General features: G+C 43.5%; 2 protein-coding genes across 3 annotated transcripts; one reads left to right on the top strand and one right to left on the bottom strand.

Moving 5' to 3' along the window:
• The first annotated feature begins 417 nt into the window (after positions 1–417).
• On the top strand, positions 418–4556 carry LOC136433244 (TATA-box-binding protein-like). 2 transcript variants are annotated; one of them, XM_066425252.1, is made up of 10 exons: positions 418–815; positions 1129–1204; positions 1378–1601; positions 1768–1880; positions 2275–2362; positions 2585–2676; positions 2897–2960; positions 3167–3270; positions 3457–3551; positions 3718–4556. In XM_066425252.1, exons 1-10 carry the CDS (start codon positions 774–776, stop codon positions 3795–3797), a joined length of 978 nt encoding a protein of 325 aa, XP_066281349.1. In that variant the 5' UTR covers positions 418–773; the 3' UTR covers positions 3798–4556. The 2 variants fall into 2 exon arrangements, with proteins under 2 accessions (XP_066281349.1, XP_066281348.1); XM_066425251.1 differs by having other exon boundaries at positions 418–833.
• A 471-nt stretch (positions 4557–5027) lies between these two features.
• LOC136433240 (bromodomain adjacent to zinc finger domain protein 1A-like) lies at positions 5028–19989 on the bottom strand. Its single transcript, XM_066425244.1, has 26 exons — positions 19216–19989; positions 18746–19021; positions 17484–17618; positions 17133–17249; positions 16698–16785; positions 16025–16253; positions 15512–15753; positions 15263–15346; positions 14961–15099; positions 14408–14659; positions 14016–14203; positions 13454–13656; positions 13057–13173; positions 12731–12821; positions 11728–12456; positions 11355–11588; positions 10849–11045; positions 10143–10294; positions 9538–9615; positions 8945–9195; positions 8627–8754; positions 8150–8242; positions 7759–8003; positions 6900–7469; positions 6323–6522; positions 5028–6181 (listed from the first exon to the last, which is right to left on the bottom strand). The coding sequence occupies exons 1-26, from the start codon at positions 19326–19328 to the stop codon at positions 5933–5935; spliced, it is 5400 nt and encodes a 1799-aa protein (XP_066281341.1). The 5' UTR covers positions 19329–19989; the 3' UTR covers positions 5028–5932.
• Between the last annotated feature and the right edge of the window lie 1454 nt (positions 19990–21443).

Below are 21443 nucleotides of genomic sequence, written 5' to 3'. Positions count from 1 at the left end.
CCCTGAACAACACAGAAGTTTCTACCACGATTTACAGACTTCGATAACTTCCCACAAGCAATAAACCCTACTCCCTCGTTACAAGGATACGGAATAAATGTCTCTCCCACGGCTGGAGCATGTAGAGCGCCGTGACCAGCAGATATCTGTAGTACCAGAGCTGCACCCAATCTCGCACGACCTGAAACAGCGCCATCTTGAATCTTTAGAGCGAGCCATCTACACTACTCGGGGAAAGACACATTTATCTAACCATGTAATTTCTATACAGACCAAATAAATACCTATCATTAACAAGATAATTAATTTTTGTAACGTTTTCATAATAGTAATGATATTTTTAGACTGATTTTTTGAGGTTTGGTAACAATAGCAAACTTTGAAAGATCCTCCCTTTTCTGTGATGGACTAGTCAATATGACTTCCGGCCGTTACTCCATTGAAGAACGCGTTGGTTGCAAGTGCACCTTTGAGATCTGGACAGTCACAGATGCGGTGTTTATTTTACGGCTTCTGAGTGATAAAATGCATAGTTTTCAGGCCACTTGTTATGAGATACTTTTTTCGACACTTTAGAAGAGGGCAATATCACGTGAAAGATTGTTGGACGTCGCTATTACGTTTGGCGCGCGCGCACGTTGCTGACTGCGAACCGGTCACAAATCTTTATAAGTGCAGATACTGGCACAGGGAACTGCAGGCACGAACCAGGGGTAAAGAAGGAGCTTTGACAGCGTGTTCTGTTTATAACTACGCGGAGGAACATCACAGGTATGGACGGGACACCCTTCAGACAGGACCAGCCACAGGGCCAGGTGAGGCCAGGTTTTCAGGTGGGTCTCTAATGAGGTGGTGGTATTGTTGTGTTTTTGTTAAGAACGACATTACCTTGTAAGGTTAGCATGGTCTGTATGTACTGTTTCTGCGAAACGAAAGGAACGAAATGATGGTCAAGTTGAAATATCCATCAAACTGTGAATGATATACAGAATGTCACGCATGATGAAACCTCTAGTAATCACATCATCCCAGTAATAATTATTGATTGCCTAGATTGTCAGTTTGTCACAGCCTCCTTTAATAGTTAGCACTGTGAACAATGTTGTAACACCATTATTTGTCCCCCAGGTCCAGCCCCAGTTTGGTGTCGCCTACACCACCCAGCTGCCTCCCAGCCAGTTCCTCCCTCCTCCTCCACCTGCATGTAAGTAGCATCTGCATTACAATTCTACTATATATCATTATATAGAAAGCTTACAAGTGAAGGTACAGAGAGAAGAAAGTCTTCACTGCCTGAACAAGTCAGTGCCACAGTCAAACTTGTAGTGAACAGAATCTGTCCCAACAAAGACTCTTGACCCTGTTTCCTTTCCCCAGCGGAGCCGATGTTACAAACCATGCCGACCAGTGAGCTGCAGAACCAGCCTGTGTCCAGTTCCCTGGTGCCGGACATGACAACTGTCCGCACACAGATGCACTACCAGCCTGGTCAGCAGCAGCAGGACAAGGCCAGCAGTCAGAACAAGCCCCAAGAACATTCCCAGCCCAGCTCAGGCCTCACCCCGGGGTTCGCTAACACTCCAGGGGTGCCACATTCACATGTCAGTATTTTCTACACTCAACAAGCTACATGTATCTTACGAAGAGCTAGATTACTGGTGTTTTTTTTAAAGATGTCATACAGATGGTATTGCAAATTTAAATTCCCAAACATGCTTGTCTTGGATGGAAGTGTCTGACTCATGGTAACTGTCCTCTCTCTTGCAGAGTCACTCCAGTTCTGGGGGTACTTCCTCCCTGTACCCGGCCACGCCCGCTCCCATGACCCCCATGACCCCTGCAACCCCAGCAGAGGGGTCCGGCATCGTTCCTCAGTTACAGTATGTCTAGGCTATGATTTTATCGCATGTTGAAGAATTTAAACATGCATGTTCAAACAACACAACATTGGATCATAATAGTTTTTGCTACCATGAAGTTGTTTGCTTCCCTTATTCTAGGACAACATCAAAACTTTTGTTAACTTTCCTACATCTATCTCAAGCCTAAACTGTAGAGGCCATATTAGAGTGTTTGTGTCTTGCAGTCAACAGAGGTAACATAATAGTCAATGTTCATGATGTGTCATCATAACCATCTCCTATTTAAGAGCTGCCACCAAAACACAATACCAGTATTTCGTCTATTTACTGAACATTGGGAAGAAATTAAAAAAACAGAGACATGATGTATTGTAGCAAGTAAGGGAATGATGTATTTTATGTTGGTCCACAGGAATATTGTTTCCACTGTGAACCTGGGTTGCAAGCTGGATCTGAAGAAAATTGCACTTCATGCCAGAAATGCAGAGTACAATCCTAAGGTAACTATGTAGTGTTACACAAAGGTTTTTGTCAATAAAGACTCATGATGGAATGCAGTTGTTCTCTACGCACCTTTGTTTGCTATTGCAGTTAACAGTACCAATACTGAAATTGGTACATGTAGTTAGGTCACTAGTGATGGATATTTCTGAAGCTTGGCCATTGGACAACCCAAGTGCCTTTTGGATATTCCTAATCTTGTTTTTATTTTGTCCTAACAGCGCTTTGCAGCAGTGATCATGAGAATCCGAGACCCAAGAACAACAGCTCTCATCTTCAGCTCAGGCAAGATGGTGTGCACAGGAGCAAAAAGGTATCTTGTTTCTCCCCACTGCAATCAGTACAACTCTAACCAAAGTCTGAAGGTCATGGTTTCTTGAGCATGGTTTTCGACACACTTAAGCTACACAGTACTATGTCATATCTAAGGAAGTTACTCCTATCAATGGAACATAAATATGTTACGGGTCTGATAATACATGTATAGATGTCAACAACGTCACCTGAAGGTTGACTGTGTGTATTTGTTCCAGTGAGGACCAGTCCAGGCTTGCAGCCAGGAAATATGCCAGAGTGGTGCAGAAGTTGGGCTTCCCTGTAAGTTGTTACTTGTTTAATTTCTATGTCTCCACTGCCTGTATAAATTTTCTAGTTCCCTTTGCTTTATCATCAGTCTGTATCCCCACTGTAATTCTCTTATGTTTCTTTTCCAGTTCTATACAAAACATATTGCTTATGAATTGCCTCAATTAAAAAAACATATTTAAACATGCTTTTTTTTTACATCTGCTGTATTTTTTCAGGCCAAGTTTCTGGACTTCAAGATTCAGAACATGGTTGGCAGCTGTGATGTGAAGTTCCCCATCAGACTAGAGGGGCTGGTCCTCACCCATGCACAGTTCTCAAGGTACATGTAGGACCATAGTCGGCAAGTCCAAGAAATGTCAGCTGATTGAAAGAAAATCTGAGATTGTGGTCATGACAATGTTTCTGGACAATTTTTATATTTCTAATAAATTCCATTCACCTTACATCCGGTGTGTGTCAATGTAGTGTGTAACACAAAGTGACTGAAGTATTTCTATTTTCCCAGTTATGAGCCTGAGCTGTTCCCTGGTCTGATCTACCGTATGGTCAAGCCTAGGATTGTGCTGCTCATCTTTGTCTCAGGGAAGGTAGTACTTACTGGTGAGTATTCATGCGCCACCTACCATCCTATGTTTGAAGTTCAGTAGTTTTGTTTTCTTCACTGATGTTTGGATCTTTTCTTGGTTGATATAAGAACCTGCAACCAGTCATTAATAGTGTGATTGAAGCAAAATATGACTGAAATCTGTTGCTTCATTACTTACAGGTGCAAAGGTGCGAGAGGAGATTTATGAGGCATTTGAGACGATCTATCCCATCCTTAAGGGCTTCAGGAAGACATCTTGACACCGGCAGCACAACTGCAGATGTACCATTGTATATACCTCCTTCAGATTTTATTTCCAGACTCCCAAAGACACAGTTGTATGTTGATGCTGCCATTGTGTGGGACACACGGCACACAGGCTTCTGCACAAAGGTTGGGAGAATTGGATTGGGTGTGACAGAAATACTCATTCCTGTACCCAATGAGCTGGATGATACTCATTTTGTTAAGATGACCAGAAAATGTTCGCTGTTAAATTTTTCTGGTAGGTTATGTCATTCCCTTGTACATGTAACTTTAACCCTTGTAGTATATACTCTTGAGTCTCGGTTAGTTGGTTTATAATGATACTGTATGGGCAGATTTTCCTTTTGGCCCAGAAGTAATGCAGCTATCTGTCAAGTTGTCACATTTGTGAATCAAAGATTCAGTCAAGAGAGTAATACATTCAGAAGGATCTGCAATCTCAGGCAACTTTTCAATCATGAAGGGCTTCATTGTTTTCACAATATGGGATTTTTGTTATTTATGACAACCCAGAAACAACACTTTCATTTCTATGTAAAGATGCAGCTTAACCATCAGTAGATTAATACGAGGGCTTAGGAAACCATTTTCGTTTTTTGTATGTTTCTACTACTTATCTACAGTACATTCTCATTGTTGGCTTTCCTATATACTTGTAAATAATGGGGCCCATTTTCAGAATTAGGACCCTCCTGTATACTTGTCATTTCTCCTCCATGGTGTTAGAATGACAAATAAAGCTTACAAATGATTGTGCTGTGAAGTTGATCCTTGTTTTTAAGTCTCATAAGTAAGAATGAGAACTCGTACTTAACTAGTTCGGTCTCCCAAGTTTAGTCTTTTGTAGTTTTCAAGTCGTGATCCGATCTCAACCATCCAGAAATGCGACTAAGTTGCCCGGAGGTCTCTGCCAGCAGAAATCTTTCATACTAGTAATAGTATATATGGCCTCCGTTGGTCAGTATTGACCATGGTAAAATACTAGTACATTCAGTCTTAACTGGTATTTAAGTCATACCATTCAAATAATGCTGAGAATCTATCCTATCCACACATATAGAGGGGGAAAACTCTTCAGGGCTGAGAGCAGAAAGGCAGTACTATATAGCACAACATAAATCTGATTCTCCCTGACCTCCTCAGACCCACCATATATAATAGCCAGCTCCTCCTTATAGATTTGATTATCCCTCCTACTTAAATCAAAAAGACCAGAGGCAAAATTGATGCACTTTTTTTTTATTCACTGGCAGCTTTACAAATACAATCATCTTGATCTTCAACACGGCAAAGACTAGTATCAAAAGACAGTGGTGAACCTTCAAGAGTCAAAGGTTGGGGTAACACTGTTACATGTAGAGGCTGCTAGAAACACTTCATTATGGTGATATCTTAACACTTTGGTTGAGAAATTGATAGACATATACTATAGCTGCACCAGTGTTGTGATTGTAAGTAGAGAAAAGTGAGAATAAGTTCATGCCTACATCATCTCATCAATTGGCTCATTATGAAATAGAAAAGCACTGATAAGTTGGTACACGTATATCAAAGTCACCTAGTTAATCTTTGTGGTGGACTGAGAGATTTCTTCCACATATCCAAGCATCCTACTTCATTCTCACTTCACCAGACAGTGGTATGGCCTGCCTTCACTTGAATGAACTCCATAGCATCAAAATCTACTCAGCTGATTTTCAATAATATAAACATTCAGTCATATCTCTATGGTTTCTTAGACCAACCCACCAAAGGGATCGGCATTCATGTTTCTGTCTCAAAATAATCCACACACTCAGCATATTCAGTTTTAGCCATACCAACCTAATTACTCTGTTCACAGCCCTCACATAAAAGGAACAATTCAAAAAGACTGGAAAAATGAATGTACAGTATTTTCAACACACATTTCCAACAAGCCGTCTAGTTGTAATAACTGCATTCTAAAGGGTCTGTGGACCAAGGAAATGAATTGATATAGCTAAAAAAAGAATCATCTTCAAGCCCGTTGAGAGCATTCATAAATGCATAAGATATGGGCCACAGCCTCTGAGGTATCTGCGATTATGTAACCATTCAACTTTATACATTTGACTTCCATGCCTGTGACCACTTCAAGGTACAAACTTCATATTAGCTTCTTCTGTTGGGGTGTCTCTAACTTAAGTTCCTTCACGCGTGTTTCAAAGTACAGCTCGAGGCGCCGGCCAGAGCGTGCCTCGGTGGCGTGTGGTTGGTTGTACTGCTCACAGTTGGAGAAGACGAGCCGTGCGTCGGCCAGGAGCTCAGCGGCGGTCCTGTAGGCCATCTGGTTGAAGTTTGTGCGTAGTGTGCTGAGGTCCATGGGCTTCCTGACAAGCCTGTAGTAGTCTGGTGCCTGTAGAAGTAGTAGTAGTGAAAATAGTTTATGTCATGAATGGAAAACCTCTTAAGTTTCTTCTGTTACAACAAACACTTCTTTGCAAAAAGTTTCTCTTCAGGGAAATGACATGGATAAAATTAGAACATCAGTGCTGACCTCCTTCCTGCTGACAGGTTTGATGAAGGGCCAGGCGTCCTGGTGCTTGACCAGTTCTGTCAGGAGGGTCTCACACTTGGTGGTCCAGCCAATCTCCTCTCCTCCCCGCAGACCAGAGGACAGGCGCCGCCCCGCCCCCGAGTCCCTCCTGGTGTCAGGAACACGCGGTGACGACGGGCGTCTGCTGCTGGAACTGGCATCTGTGCGAGAGAAATCTTCTCTATTAGGCTTAATAGTTAGTGTTAAGTACAAACACATTCATACTTCTGTTTTAAAATGCCTCAAGCATTCATCGTTGAAAGATGCCACAGCTAAATTCTGGCGGATCGTCTAATTACAGAAGATACAGCAGAGAGCATGAACAATGCATTGTCTCAAGGATAGGCTAGCTTGGTACCTTTTGTGTTATACAGTGCTACTTTTTATTAGAATATCGTCCCTTTGCCAGCTAAGCAGCATACCTATCCTGACCAACAGATCAATACAATTATCGGATACTCCTTAGTAATGAACTTAACAGCCAGCACTTTTGTTAAGAAACCCTTGTATTTAGTAAGACCAGACAAGACCCAAATACCGTGTGATCGTCTCCTGTTGTCCTTTGTGGCACTGATGACTTTGATCTGACTTGTAGACGTGCGTTCAGGTTTCTTTACTTCCTTTGGCCTCATCTTGGCCGACTTCACATCTGATGCTGAGGACTCTTCTGAGCTCTCGATCACAGCTTTTCGAGGACGTTTACTTGTCACCTTAGGTACTACTTCTTCCTGCGAGTCCTCAGAGCTCTGCAGGACTTTTTGTCGCCGTGTTTTCTTGTTTGCATTGGACATGTCGCTGTCTTGAGAGTCTTCATCTGTGTCCACCAGCCCACGCTTCTGAGACGTGCCTGCAACACGCTGTAAGCTGGCACTCCTTGGCTTGCTGCTTGGCACGGGATCTGGCAGGATGTTCCTTCTGGTGTTCCGGGAGGTCGGCCTTTCCAGGCTGTTGGCTCGGCTGTTCGATCGGCCTTTATTTGTGGGTTCAGAACGAGATCGTGACGAGGAAGATTCTGCTCTTGAGGAAGGGCGTGACACTTCTTGACTGCTGGCTGCCTTCGCTTGAGGCTTGGCAGCAGGTTTTTGTCCCTTTTTCCCTTTCTTCTCATCTGAAACAATTTTGTAACAGATTTTTAGCAGTTTATCCACCATCTAATTCACCTTGGTTTGTGTACTACTGAACATTTTCACTTACAAGTTAGAACTTAGGCCTTATTCAAGGATATTTTTTTTATGTTGAGCTTTACGTTTCTGAGGTACAGCAATGCCATCCAATAGTGATGAACACCGCCATTATGCACCCCAACATAAGATCATGAGATGTCTTGTTTTGAATATATAATAGGAACAATAATTCAAAAAATTTCCTCATTTCCAGAAAGCACAAATAAAACTGACCTTTGTTGTCCCTGCGTGTTCTCCCTGGCTCCCTCAGCACCCTGCCTGTGCAGTATTGGCAGCGCCACTTGCCCCTGGGGGTGCGGTTGAGCGGGGGGTCAGCACACAGCAGGTGGAAGGCACAGGGACAGGTGTCACACAGCACCAGCACACCTCCGTCACTACAGATGGAACACACGTCTGCATGCTCGATTTCTGCAGGCACAGCCTCCTCTTCCTCCTCTTCTTCTGACTCCTCCTCAGACCTGCATTCACATCACAATTACATGTTTTATACTCACTTCTTTCACATGGACTCACAAGAACATTTACTTTAGCCAGATTTTCATGAAGTTTTCACCCTCTTTTTAAGTCATCCTCGGATTCCCAGGCTCAAGAAAGAGATACTTACTCCTCTTCATCACTTTCCTCCTCTTCCTCTTCTTCCTCCTCACTCTCCTCCTCCTCACTTTCACTTTCTTCATCCTCATCTTCATCATCAGACCTGCAAGATGATACCTACAAATCAGTCTGAGAAATACACTGTAATCTAGAGATCTTCTATTTCAATGAGACTTATGGCTCTTACCTACCACAGGTCCTTCAATGCACTGCATAGCCTAGTAGCATTAGTAATACCAAACCAAAGCTAAAACTACATCCTTATTCAAATATATAGTAGAATAGCTTTTTGCGGCCATCCAGCAGCTGCTGTTTCTCTGACCAGTGCAGGCCAGGCCAGTCACATGCTGCTGGACACTCCAGTAGGTCTACAGAAACAGCTAAATGATACCCCACACAGGCTGTTGTTTTTGAGAACAACTCCAGAACAAGAGCAGGACCCCGCATGTTCATAGATTACACAGCAACAGAAGAGAATGACACATACTCTTCTTCACTGTCTGATGATTCGCTGTCATTGTCCATCGTCCGACGTCTGCGAGGTGTCAGCGGTACCGCACGCTTCTGCATCTGCGGCTTACACGTGTGACAGTACCAGTCACCCTCGGGGACTTTCTACAGGGGAGGCAACACAACAAATGTTAGGATCTTCCAGGAACAAGAATGGCCAATCCTTGTCTACTACAGTGATGAAAGTAAAATCCTGATGATTTACTGCTAAAAATGTACTTTACTGCCTTAGCACAGTTTTGATTTCCTTGGACTTTAGAGGTTCCATTTTTTTAGAGGTGAACCATTTCTGTACCTTGAGTGGAGGTTTAAGACAGTACATGTGGTGGCCCCGGTCACAACCGTCGCACAGAAGCATCTTCTCTGCGTCTCCCTTCCTGCGGCACATCCGGCAGCGAGCGTTCAGCACGGACTTGGCCCACATGACGGAGCGGTCCAGCGTGGCCAGGTGCAGGAACACCTGCGGGAGGCTGGTGGAGGACATCAGCGACTCCTCCCACCGCTCCAGCACCGTCTTCTGCACCTTCCCTGGGTCATTGTCCTCACCTGAGGATGTACCACATAGTCACTCAGGTCCCAATACACATTCTTCAGTGACTACACATTTTGTAAAGAGGTCAATACATGATATTGATTAAAGGCTGACCCTACACAGGAAATCTTTTACAGGTGATATTTTACAGGTTGCCTCTGTCCACTTTTTTTGACATTAAACATAAGTCATGACCCATATCCCCCCACTTTAATCCCGCTTTATGAACTTCAAATTTTCTATGAATTACAAAGAAATTTGGCATCTTGACATGCATTCTCAGCCTTCAATTTCCCAATGATAAACGTTTCTTCAAGCAAGCTGTATCAAAGTCATCACAAGATAGGGTCACTTACTCTCGTTTGTGCCAACACTCTCATTGTCATCATCTTTCTGACGCTTCTTCTTCTCCTTCTTAGTTGTCTCATCCTCCCCTGTAATCAAAGGTCATGGGTTCAATCATACAACTTTCTATATCTGCCAGTTTATCAGCTGAGAAGAGTAGCAAAAATGATTGCTTTGTACCTATGACAGGTGTCATTGCCATTAGCATAGGAATCCATACTGTATCTTCAGGCAAGAAGCTGCATAAATACCTAGTTTACCCACATTCAAGGATTTAATATGCTAATTCACTTAAACATGAAATTACACAGGTGAAGAAACTCTTTCACACATGCTTCATGACACAAGTTACTGTAAATGTAGAAATGTTTGCGGTGGCTTTATGTTCGCGGTTTTCCTGGTGAACTCTTCACTGCAAATTTGAAACCACCGCGAAAAGCCATTCCATTGTATGAGTGTAGCGGTTGTTCCATTGTATGACTAGCACTACTATTGTTTCAAACGTGAACTCAAAACTACCGCGAACACTCCATTTTCTCACTACCGCAAAATTAAATCCATTTCTGCATTTACAGTAGTATCAAGGGGTTATTAAGGTGCAAGTTTGTATCCTTACCGAGAGGTTCCTTAAGGAACCTGCGCTCCACCGACTGCTCCAGCTGCAGGACGGCCCCTGCCAGCTCACGCACCACCGTGGTCACCGGGTGGTCAGGGGTGCTGGACTGGGTACTACCAGTGGGCGTGTCGGAACGCTTCAACTCTGCAATTCTACAGAATGGTTCAAACACACTGAGAAAAAGGCTAGCTAAACCATAAAACAAATTAGTTATACAATTGCTGTGACATAGAAGGAGGGGGAAGGTGCCACCCTGCCTAGAATTTTCTTTATAATTGGCTTGATTATACACTAGGTTTTCCTCTTTCTGACAACATCAGTCGCTACTGCTGCAAAAAATTTTTCAACGAGTTTTATCCTACCCGAAAATGCCAAATTTTTCGCATCATTTTTGACGTGAAAGGTGATTTTTTCTTAGAATTTACCAAAATTAGAGAGGTTGAACAAACAAAATTCAGTTGGTCTTGCAGTGGAGGGGATAGGCTTTCACACCATACACAGTTGATTAACTTCGGATATAATTCTCTGGAAGAGGCAGTACCTAGACTTGAGGGTGCGCAGCCTCCAATTGAAACCCCAAATAAACTGGGGTGTGCTCCCTTAAGCTGAGCGACATGCACATTATGCAATCTAGAATGTCATGCAAAAGACCATCCCAGGTTTAAGCCCCAGTCATTGGTGACAATCCCCATAAAACTTGACTCACCTGTATGGCAGCAATGTTGGTGGTTCGTTTACATCCTTGCCATTGACTTCAGGTTTATCGTTTTCAGTCATGCTGATGCAGAGGTTCCCAGCTTCCAAGTGGAACGGTCTGGCCTCATTCCCCCAGGTCAGCTTCTCACACTGGCAGTCGTAGGAGCCCTGCTCAATGGCATCTCTCCATGCTGGACGGTCAGTCACCTGTAAGGTACGGTAAAGTATCCAATGACTTACTGTATCTAAATGGAAAATGTATTATCAAGTGGGCTACATGTACAGGTCACACAGCATTGGTATCTGTGCCTTCAAAGATTTGCCTCATGAAAGACAGGTGAGAGACTGTTTTAACAATTTCTAGGCTGTAGTTTAAAAAAAAGAATGTCTAGACTGTAGGCCTTTCAAAGATGTTGTTAGTTGCCAGAAACACAGCATGCGTAACGTTAAGTCCCAAAGCCAACTACATATGCTGACTTTTTACCAGTCCCTGACACATCAAGCCTGGTTGAGTACCTTAATGGCTCCCAGTGTGCCCTGCCAAATCTGGTCCTCCATGGTGAGGATCTGGTCACGCAGGGCCAGCTCCAGGGCCTGAGCCGCCGAGCTGTCGGCCACCGCCACTGCCTTCTGCCTGGCAGCCCGGGAAGGCTGCACGCTGACTTTAACATCGACTGGATCTGGTTCTGCAACAAACGTCAGGTCTTCCACAGAGCACTGCTGCATGGCTTCTTGGATACGAGACTTTTCCTGAGAGAGGGATACGAGGAGATATGTTTCATACATTGATTTGTAAAATCACTTAAGATGGCAACTAAACAGACCAAATAGTATGCCTAGAATACTTTCCAACTTTGCGGCCTCACTTCTCCAAGTATGTGGTCCTTACCTGTGAGAGTATTTCTCGTAGAGCCCCCTCCCTGTAGCCCCTGGTGTTCAGACCCTGCAGCAGCCCGTCCAGCTGCTCAGGGGTGCTGAAGAAGGCCCAGTGTGTCTTCCCTACACCATTTGGTTTTTCCACATCAGCCACATCGTTTTCTACTTCTTCCATAGCCACATTTTCCACAGAATTGGAGGTAGGAGTAGTGGTCTGTTGAACCTCAGGATCTGCTGTGACTGTGAGATCCACTACAGCAGGAGTAGTGTCCATGGGCTGAACATCCTGAGAGTCAGACTGGTCCTGGCCCTGCTCAGTGGGGGTACTTTGTCCTTGCATGAGTCTTTGATCGTTCTGAGGTAGGACCGTTGCCAGGTTTGGTGTGGAATGTAGGTGACCTGCAGCTGTGATGGTGCCTGTTTTTGACTTCTGCTCTGCGGGAACTAACAGCTCTGGGGGAACTGAATCATCACAGTCCTCCACAAACAGTCCGCCCAGCGAGTGGAAGACCCAGTAGCGGCGGTAACTGCGGTCCCTTCCCAGCGGTGCGATGCTGTATTTTGCAGTAGCTTCAGCAACCTTCTTCAACAGTTCCCGCTCCTGCTGCTGGAATTCCTCTTTTTTCTGCGTCTCTTCTTCCTTCCTTTCCTCCTCTTCTTCTTGTTTCTTTTTCCTTTCCTCCTCTTCCTCTGCAGACAAGGATTTGTCCACCTCCATCACCTCTCCTGTATCATCATCAACCTAGAGGCAACAATGGGCAAATTGTCAGCTTTCTGTAGTCAGATAATCTACATTTAATACATTCACTTCCAACTGTAATGAGAGCAACCTACAAGGTGGTCTGATAGTTCACTAAGAGTACTCTAGATCAGAGAGAAATATTGTCATCATATGATGCCACAATCAATATTTGAATCTGACCAATACAACTAAAAATATTTAAAGCTGACAAGCATAAGTACATACTTCAGTCATAGACAAAATGTTCACCAGAAATCAGGAATAAATGACTTACCTTCCTATCTTCCCCTTTCTTCTCCAGGTTCTCCTTGTTGCTGTCACCACTTGTGTTCAGATCAGCAGTTTTGTTGGCACTGCCACCATTTCTGGAACAAAATACCAAAATTAAACATTTTTGATTTGTAAGCATATTCCTTTCACAATGCTATTGTACCTTTCTTCCATTTTCTTTCATATTTTCTATTTTACTTGTTCACACATTCATCAAACGTTTCCTTCTCTTGCTACAGATACTTTATACTGACACAAAAAATCTTATGTGACCATTTACTTCAAATCTTCATAATGGAAAATGAACTGCTGTAACAGAAGTTGACTCACTTGTCTTCTCCGTTGACTGGCATGTTCTCCTCCCTGCGGAGTCTCTCCTCTCTCTCCTGCTGCAGTTTCAGCATTTTTTCTCTCTGCTTCATTCTCTCCTCCTGACGACGACGGAACCTGCAGGCAAACACACACATTACCACCTTTCAGGTTCATGTCTCCAAATCTCCTATACATGTGTCAGGCCTAGTCAGGCATGGTAACATCTCCATACCTTTCTCAGGATACTATAACTGAAGTTTGTCGATTTCAAAAATATTCTTTAAGGCATACCACATGGAAAGCTAATGCATCTATAAGTAGCTGGGTAGATTCCTGCTTTCTGCAGAGGATAGGACAAAGTTACATCAATACCACAGTTATGTACTGTAAACTAAGACCAACAATGACCCCTGACCTATCAGCAGCCACTTCTCTCTCCCACTGTCGCTCGGCCAGCTGACTCGCCTTCACCTCCTTCTGCGCTGCCCGCATCTCCTCGTACCTGTCGTCGATGAAGTCTCGCGCAGTCACGTACACCAGCAGCTGGTTACAGAGCACGCTCAAAATCTTCAGCTTTTGCACCGGCTCCAAGTCAAACACGTTGCCATTGGCCAGAGTCTAGGAAGAGGAATGGAAAAAGTCAGTATGAACCTGATAGTTGTTGATAGTAAGAAACATTCAGAAAGTCAACAGAAGCTCAAACCAATAACAGGCCATTTGAAGTCTTGATAAATCGTGAGATATCATGTCTTCATAGAAATAAAGCAATCGGCTTCACATTGCATGTAACAACAACAGATATAGCCATTGTTTCATTAAAAAGGGCCAAGGGTGCTTCTCATAAAAGCAACAAAACTAGATGGTCAGTTTTACAAAACATCACATGACATGAAGTGGTTCAGCATTCTCGTTTTATAAACATCTAGCGCCAAATATCATCAGTCCTAAAACTATCACGACAATGAAATGCCTCTTACTTTGAGAATCTTTGGTTCATTCATCCTGAACTCGATGCCAGGGTCGTCAGTGGGGGTGTACCCCCCGCGCTGCTGGTACCAGAACTTTGCGCGGTTGGAGGATGGGCGGGAACCGGACGACAGCAGGTGCAGTCGCAGCACCTCGGACAGAGACGTGCCTTCCAGGGGCAGCTCTCGCAGGGAGGTCCCTGAGAGCAGACAGGACAGTTCTTCAATATCAACTAAATCAAAAGTTTCTGTTAATTTGAAAGTCATCAATCTTATTCTGATTTTGAAAAATCTACTAAAATGTCTTCAAATGACCTGTAGTATTTTGTCTTGCCAGTAAACTAATGGGATTGGATTGTAAACTTGTTATTGCTAACACAGGTAAAACTACTGAAGGCCCATACCTTGGTGCAGCACCGGCCAGGCAGCTGCGAGGGTGGCAGCAGCAGACAGTGCTGACAGGGTGGGGTCCTCGTCCTCATCTACCCCCTCCGTGGTGCTGGCCGACTTTGCCCCCTCGTGCTCCTTCTTCACCTCATCAGCTGCCTCCTCGTCCTCCGCATCCTGGAACTGGAAGATGCAGGACAGCAGGAAGCGCAGGACGTCCGCCAGCCTGCCGTCCGGACGGGTCTCCAAGATGCTATCCTCCAACCATTCTAGAAAGGGTCAAAGGTCAACAGATACAGTCTCCTTTCCAGACTTTTGAGGAAAACTCAGAAGTCAAAATGACATGTCAATATTGGACAAATACAGCAGCTCTGCCTTGAAATGGTTCTTGATATCATTCATAGCAGACATTCAAATTTTAAAACCAGTATGCCCTACAAACCCTGTTACTACTAACATTTCAATTTTGCAGAGGACTGTGTTCAGGCCCCAGTAACAAAAATAAAACTAATGAATCTAAGAAGAGAAGTCCAATTTCTCGCTCATTAAAACAGTCATCCTGAAACTCACCAAGAGAAAACCCATCTGGGAACTCCTCCTCTGTTCCCAGCAAGTCCTTAAAGACAGACAGGAACTCCAGGACCATCGCAGAGTCTCCAAACAGCTCTGTGGGCAGCTTTGTCTTCACAGGAGTCGGCACAGGGAGATCCTGGGAACAGGCAGCAAAGTTGAAGGTGTGACTTATGACTTATTGCGGAGATTGTTCAGTGCTCTATGTCAAGTAAAAAAATCATTGTCTTTTCCATCGCTTTCAAAGAAAGATCCTTGAATCATCTACAGGTTTATCCCATAAAATCTCCAAACACACCCACCTTGAGGTCATCACACTGCATGTCGTCACGAGGCTTCAGCCACTCCCGTAGGACATCTGCCCGACGCTGCTTCTCCTCACGCTCCTATTGACAGAGTCATACAGTTTTACTTGCGTACAGAATTTTAACACTAGCAGTATGAAAGTCTTAAATGCAGTAACTATGCAAGTCTTAAATGCAGTAACTTACAAAAAATGTGTTTTACATAGCTATTACCACAGATGAAGAAGTCTTCAGTGGGTTTCTGACCTGTTCTTTCTGTATCCTCCTCTGTTCCTTCATTTCTTCCATCTGTTTTCTCATGGCCTCCATCCTGGCCACCCTCTCTGCCTCCCTCTGTTTCCTCTTTATTTCCTTCTCCTCCTCTTTCTTCTTCCTGAGCTCCTCCTTCATGACAGCTTTCTGTTCATCACGTTTCTTCTTGATCTCTGCCTGGATCTGCTCCCGCTCTTCCTTGCTCAGCTTCGGGGCCTTCTCCATCACAGGTTTGGCTGGAGAATTTTGCAATCTTGTCAGTTTTTGTTTAACGAATTAATGTATGCAATCAATAGATATAGCACAAGGTTCTACTGTTTAAGTGTTGGAAAACCATAAAATGTACTTCCAAGTATCTTTTCAGCTACTTAAAAGGTCCATTCTTAAGGAACACGTGACAGATTAAATAAATTTCCAGAACAACCGATTTTACCCATCAGAGTAACGCGTTAGGTAACACTTTTGTAAGCTCTACTATTCGTTTGAAAAAGTCTAACAACTGCACACCTTCTTTCTGTTTCTTCTCCTTTTTCTTCTTCTCTGCACTTGTTCCCTCCGGTTTCTTCTTCTTCTTGGGTGAGTCTTGAGAGCTTGAGGCACTTTCCCCCTCACTAGAGAAGCTGCGTTTTTTGGGTTCCTTGGTCTTGATAGGTGAGGATGAGTACTGGGGCAGGGGGCCAGGCCAGTAGCGGCTGAAGTTCAGTGTCCTCAAATTTGCTTTGACCAAATCCTCTGGCTGGGAACGTGACAATATTTAATACAAAATTAGAAATGATCAAAAGCACCAGTAACATATTTATCCAACACCTATATTCCAAAACAAACGATGTAACAAAAAATTCTAGAGCAGTTCAAATAGGATGTGGAGAACCTTTGGATGAAACAAGTGTCATGTTTATAGGTATAAAAAATTTGCATAACATTTTATCAAAAGATATGAGTGCAAGATTATTCTTCATGTGGTCCAATATAAAGGGTAAAAAGGTCTGTAAGTATTATATGTCTTTTCCTTCCTTCACTGGTTGTCTCCAGTTGTTCAATGTTAGTTTTGGGTCTGTATGGTAACTTAACTGGTAACAAGTTGTTTTCTGTAATGCCACTAGTACATTGTTATGTCTGGAGCAGCCTCCAACATCTCCAGGCAAGTCTGAGTAGAAGAGAAGGTGAAGCTGACACTGACCTTGACCACCCAGAAGCCATTACCAGGTGTACAGTGCATCTTGAGGAACAGCTTGTTCTTGTCCCGTGTGTACAGGCCCTTTTTACGCCTGACGGAAAGACAACAGACACAGTTACTTCATAAAGAACTTCAATGTTACAACAGTTAAAAGAAACTATCATACTTAAACTTGAGCACTAAAATTTCAGTGCAATAGTTAAAAAATATTACATAAGAGCATTTTACAATGCCACATAAAAGCACTCATTTGAGTACTTAAGGTTAATTAGATAGCATTTTTAAATGTCAAATTTCCATGCTGTATGGATTAGTGAAAAGGTAATAAAACTCATACAATGTAGGAATTGTCTTCTTCAAAATGTCACGCCTTTTAGCTCTAATGAGCAACTGTAAATTACTCCATGAAACATGGTCAAAACTGATGATCAACCCTACCAGGTGTGATCTGCCTTTGCCATGAATGGTTCCTTGTTAGTGCCCTCTAGTGGCTGGACCCAGTACTGGAACAGATCTGGATTCGGACCAAACTTGTGACCAGCTGGACTCAGGGGGCTGATAAGAAGGAGAAATATACAGGCAGAGAAAGAATTTAACACTTGCCTAGTTGGCTTTCACAATAACATGTTGACAGACATCATAACTGTTGTTATGTATGCAAAGACTTTCTTTTATGCACAGCAGATACAGGATTATGAAGTACGTAATTGATAACAAAAAGGGTTGGGGTCTCCAGATGATGTTATCAAGTCAGGCAATATTGTGAGGTCTGAAAATGAGAGTGTATACCTGTTGGCAGCTTCCTCCTCCTCTGAATCATCATCCCCATTAACGACGATGACATCAGAGTCCCCATTTGTAGCTGAAGGAGGAGGTTTGGGTGGAGAAGCTGGAGGAATCACCCGCAGCACTGTACAGCTCACTCTGCAGGAACAAACAGAAAAATCAACATTTACCCTTCCAGTGGGTCATTCTTACTTTACTTTACATTTTTGAACATCATGAAGATTGGCTGCCGGCATGTACTTTTCACCATAAATCCTTAGGGAAAATGTGTATGATGCGGATCAGACAGATTTAACCCCTATTGGTAGATAATACTTTAACATCAGATACTTCAGGTGGCTGACTATACTGTACTGGCAAGAACACAAAATGTTAATGTTAAACTTATTCAATTAAGCAGTCACTTTCAGCAGCATGACTACAGTACCATGATCTATTGGTGCCCTGGTTATCATGAGATCTGCAATGGTCACATCACCACGAAGGTGGAACCCATCCAACCCAAATTACAGTAGGAGAAATCTGGTCCTATTTCATAATACACAGTTGCCAAAGAGCAATCTCACTGTAGGTACTTCATGAATGACAAACCTTCCCATCTTGAACCAACATTAACAAGGCCTATTAAGAGGTTGTATGTATTAATCAGCGATGTCCTACAAGCAGATGGGAATCAAGTCATCCCTTGGATGGAAGCCAGTAATCCCTATCAGGAAAGGTTACTGACCCCGATAGTTGTTTATTCAACTTTGAAGGACCTACATAACATTACATATGGGTATTCTTGATTTATGACTTACTCTTCTGCATAGGCTAGCCAATGGATCGAACCTGTACCCCTGAAGATGTAATATTCATAGCACTCTTCATACTTGTTCCATGACTGGGTCTGATTGTCCACTCAGGTAGATTTCCCAACCTGTTGTTTCTCTGCCCCTCATACTTTGTAATGAAAAGAACCCAAAACATAAACAGAGGAATGTGTTGAACAGATATTCAACAGGGCCATCATTCCAGGGTAGCAGCCCTCCCCTCACCCTGTATACACACAAGCAGAAACCCCCTACCCCACATGGCAGTAACACCCCCTCTGACACAGATGACCCCCTCCCTCCACCACGTTGTCTACATTTGGCGGTAGATCCTGATGACGTCACCTCAACTCCCAAATCTCACCAAATAATGGAACATTACCGAACCTGCCCCCCTCCCACTTCTAATTACACAAGACATTCAATGCTTCTTAATCCCGGGGTTGTTCTCACCTTGAGGCGCCCCTTTGAACTTCAACCGTCTCCCCAACAAGCATGCGGTCCTTGAGGAAGGCGTAGACGTCGTCACAGACGTCTGCCAGGCGGGGCCGGCGGGTCAGGGCGGCCAGGTACAGCACGGGCACCTGGAGAGGCTGGGGGAACGTCTCCAGCACCCTTCGGGCCCGATCTTCTGAGTCCACCGCCTCCTGGTACGTCAATCCCGACCGCCCTGTCAGTGAGCAACTCCATACGAGGCTATTACATAGCATCGTACGCTCGAAGAAGTCACTGTAGAGGCACAACATCGCCAATGTTACGACATTTGTGTGTCACGAAAAATGGCGCACTTTTGTGCGCCATTTTCCTGTTAGGACAGTGAGATACCGGAACACAACACCACACGTGAATGAATGACTACCAAAACATTACGAAATCGGCTATTTCGAGCCAAAATTACCATATTACCAAACTACAACACTTACTCGTAGTCTCTGAAGACTTCATTAGTCAGTCTACAGAAGAAAATCTGCTCGTCGATCTTGAGATCTGGAGGTGGTTTCCTGGGTACGAAAGGTTTGCGATGAAGAAGCGGCATGGTTGTGACAAAACTTGAATTTCGCGGAAGAAAACTCGTGTCCTCACTGGTCAAAAACACTATAAAATATGCCGAACACCCATCCAGAAGATCCTAGGGACTGTCAGGGAGTGTTTTGTGGCGTATAATCCCGAAACTGGCGGGGAAATGCCAAGGAATCTAGTGAGAAAGTCTGAGTTCCTTCCCTGGCGTTGTTCCGGACATCAGCTCTGCTCACAAAGAACCTGATGAGATGCACCACACTGCAACCGGCTGCTGCTCGGTGTGTTGGGTGGGGGGAAGGGGGTTGAACTGTCGCCTGCCGTTTCCTCATAGAACAAAGTAGAAGTACGAATTTTGTTACAGGGGTACCTCTATGTCCAAGGTACAGACGTGCCAAAGAAAAATATGATTCATGATGGATTTTTTCTGTTTCATAACAAAAACTTTGCCAAATCTGACCAAGGTAGGCGCGAGCGGAGGTCGAGGGGCGGAGCTACGAGATCGGCTCGGTGATTGGCCGATTGAAGTAACATGACTGACAGCAATGGTAAAGTAGTAGCATAAGAGCTAAAGTATTATTTTTATCAGGAGGAGGCGACTTGTTCAAACCAAGGAGGTGTTCAAACTCATTCTCCACAATTTCTTTCTGTGAAGAAAACACACAAATTGGTCGTGAGTCCAAATACCACGCACTTCACAATGCTGAGTTTATGTGTAAATCTACCGTCACCCATGGCCAATCCACTTCTAATACTACCGTAATAGTAATGCGACATTGCCTACTCTCTTAGCAGAGGAATGGGTCCGGCTGGTTTTTACATGCTTTTAGGCGTGTTTTTTTTCAGGCTTTCTATTTTGTTCCGTTTTCTTTATATCACCAACGCCACCAACTTAAAGAAAACAGGACAATGTAGAAAGCCTGACAAAAATGCCTAAAACATGTCAAAAACCAGCCGGACCCATTCCTCTGCTTGGAGAGTAAATAATGCCCAGGGAGATTTATATACATCCTTGATCCAATAGAAACCTATACCCCTTGCTCAATGTTAACAGTCAAATATCACATTATGAACGCATATAGGCAAGGACTTTTAAACCTCCCTGATCAACATTTTCACCATTGTCAACAATACAATATATATATATCAGGTGTATTTGCAGCCAGTGCCACAGGCAGGTACCCAATGATTGGGGAGTTGGGTTCAACTTTTTTGATCACCAAATGAGCCATTCATGTACATGTATCTTGATACTACACAGGCAGTAAAGACCTAATTTTCATGTTAAGTTATATGTAATCGCACTGCTATCATAACTACTTTTCAGTTCTTTCTTTCCATATCCCAGCTCATGACATGACCACAAGCAGCCCTTGGATCTAAAATTTCTCGTTAATATTTGTTGTTAGTTGGAAGCGTGGGATGTCCTAAGCTTAGGTGCAAGGACAATCTTTAGCCTGTACTATAAAATGACACAATAAATGCTGCCTCTGACCAACTCCTGCGGTTCTGATTAGTCCAGCAGTACCGGTTGTCAGTGCAGCAGGCGTATAAGGAAAACCTTTCTGCACAGTGGCGTTTCTGAGAAAGGATAGCACTCACTAGTCACACCAAGACTCACAAGGGTGACTGAAGTCAAAGTCTTCATACCCCATGGACAAGCATCATCATTTGTTGTTGGTAGCTATAGGTGGCCATCAGCCCACCATTTACATCAGTTGTCAGGCTGTTTCATGACTGCAGCCATGGAAGCATCTTATTTGAGTCAGGGACAACCCAGATAAATATCGTGTTCAGATACTAGTATCTTGACAATCTTCTCTTGCACAACCAAATATGTTGTCAGAATAAGACAACACATCATGGTCTTGTGGCTCTTAATTGTCTCTTTGTTTCTACTCTGTCTTGAGATGAGAGAACCCTTCTGTTAGATCTGATTTTAAAAATCTAAAACGCTATCCAGAATTGAGGCTGAACATGGACTACACACATTAGCTCATTTTGAAATGTTATATCCTGTGCAATACACCTTCCTTCAGATTCAAACAAATCAACAAGAGAGATTGTAAAAAAACATGAAATTTGTCAATATTTAATTCACTCTTTAGCAACAGCATTACTTATATGTATGTAT

This window comes from Branchiostoma lanceolatum, chromosome 4 (assembly GCF_035083965.1).
Source record: "Branchiostoma lanceolatum isolate klBraLanc5 chromosome 4, klBraLanc5.hap2, whole genome shotgun sequence".
In the NCBI taxonomy this organism is placed as follows: domain Eukaryota; kingdom Metazoa; phylum Chordata; class Leptocardii; order Amphioxiformes; family Branchiostomatidae; genus Branchiostoma; species Branchiostoma lanceolatum.
The sequence above is the reverse complement of the archived record's forward strand: the minus strand, read 5'-3'. Positions and strand labels throughout refer to the sequence as shown.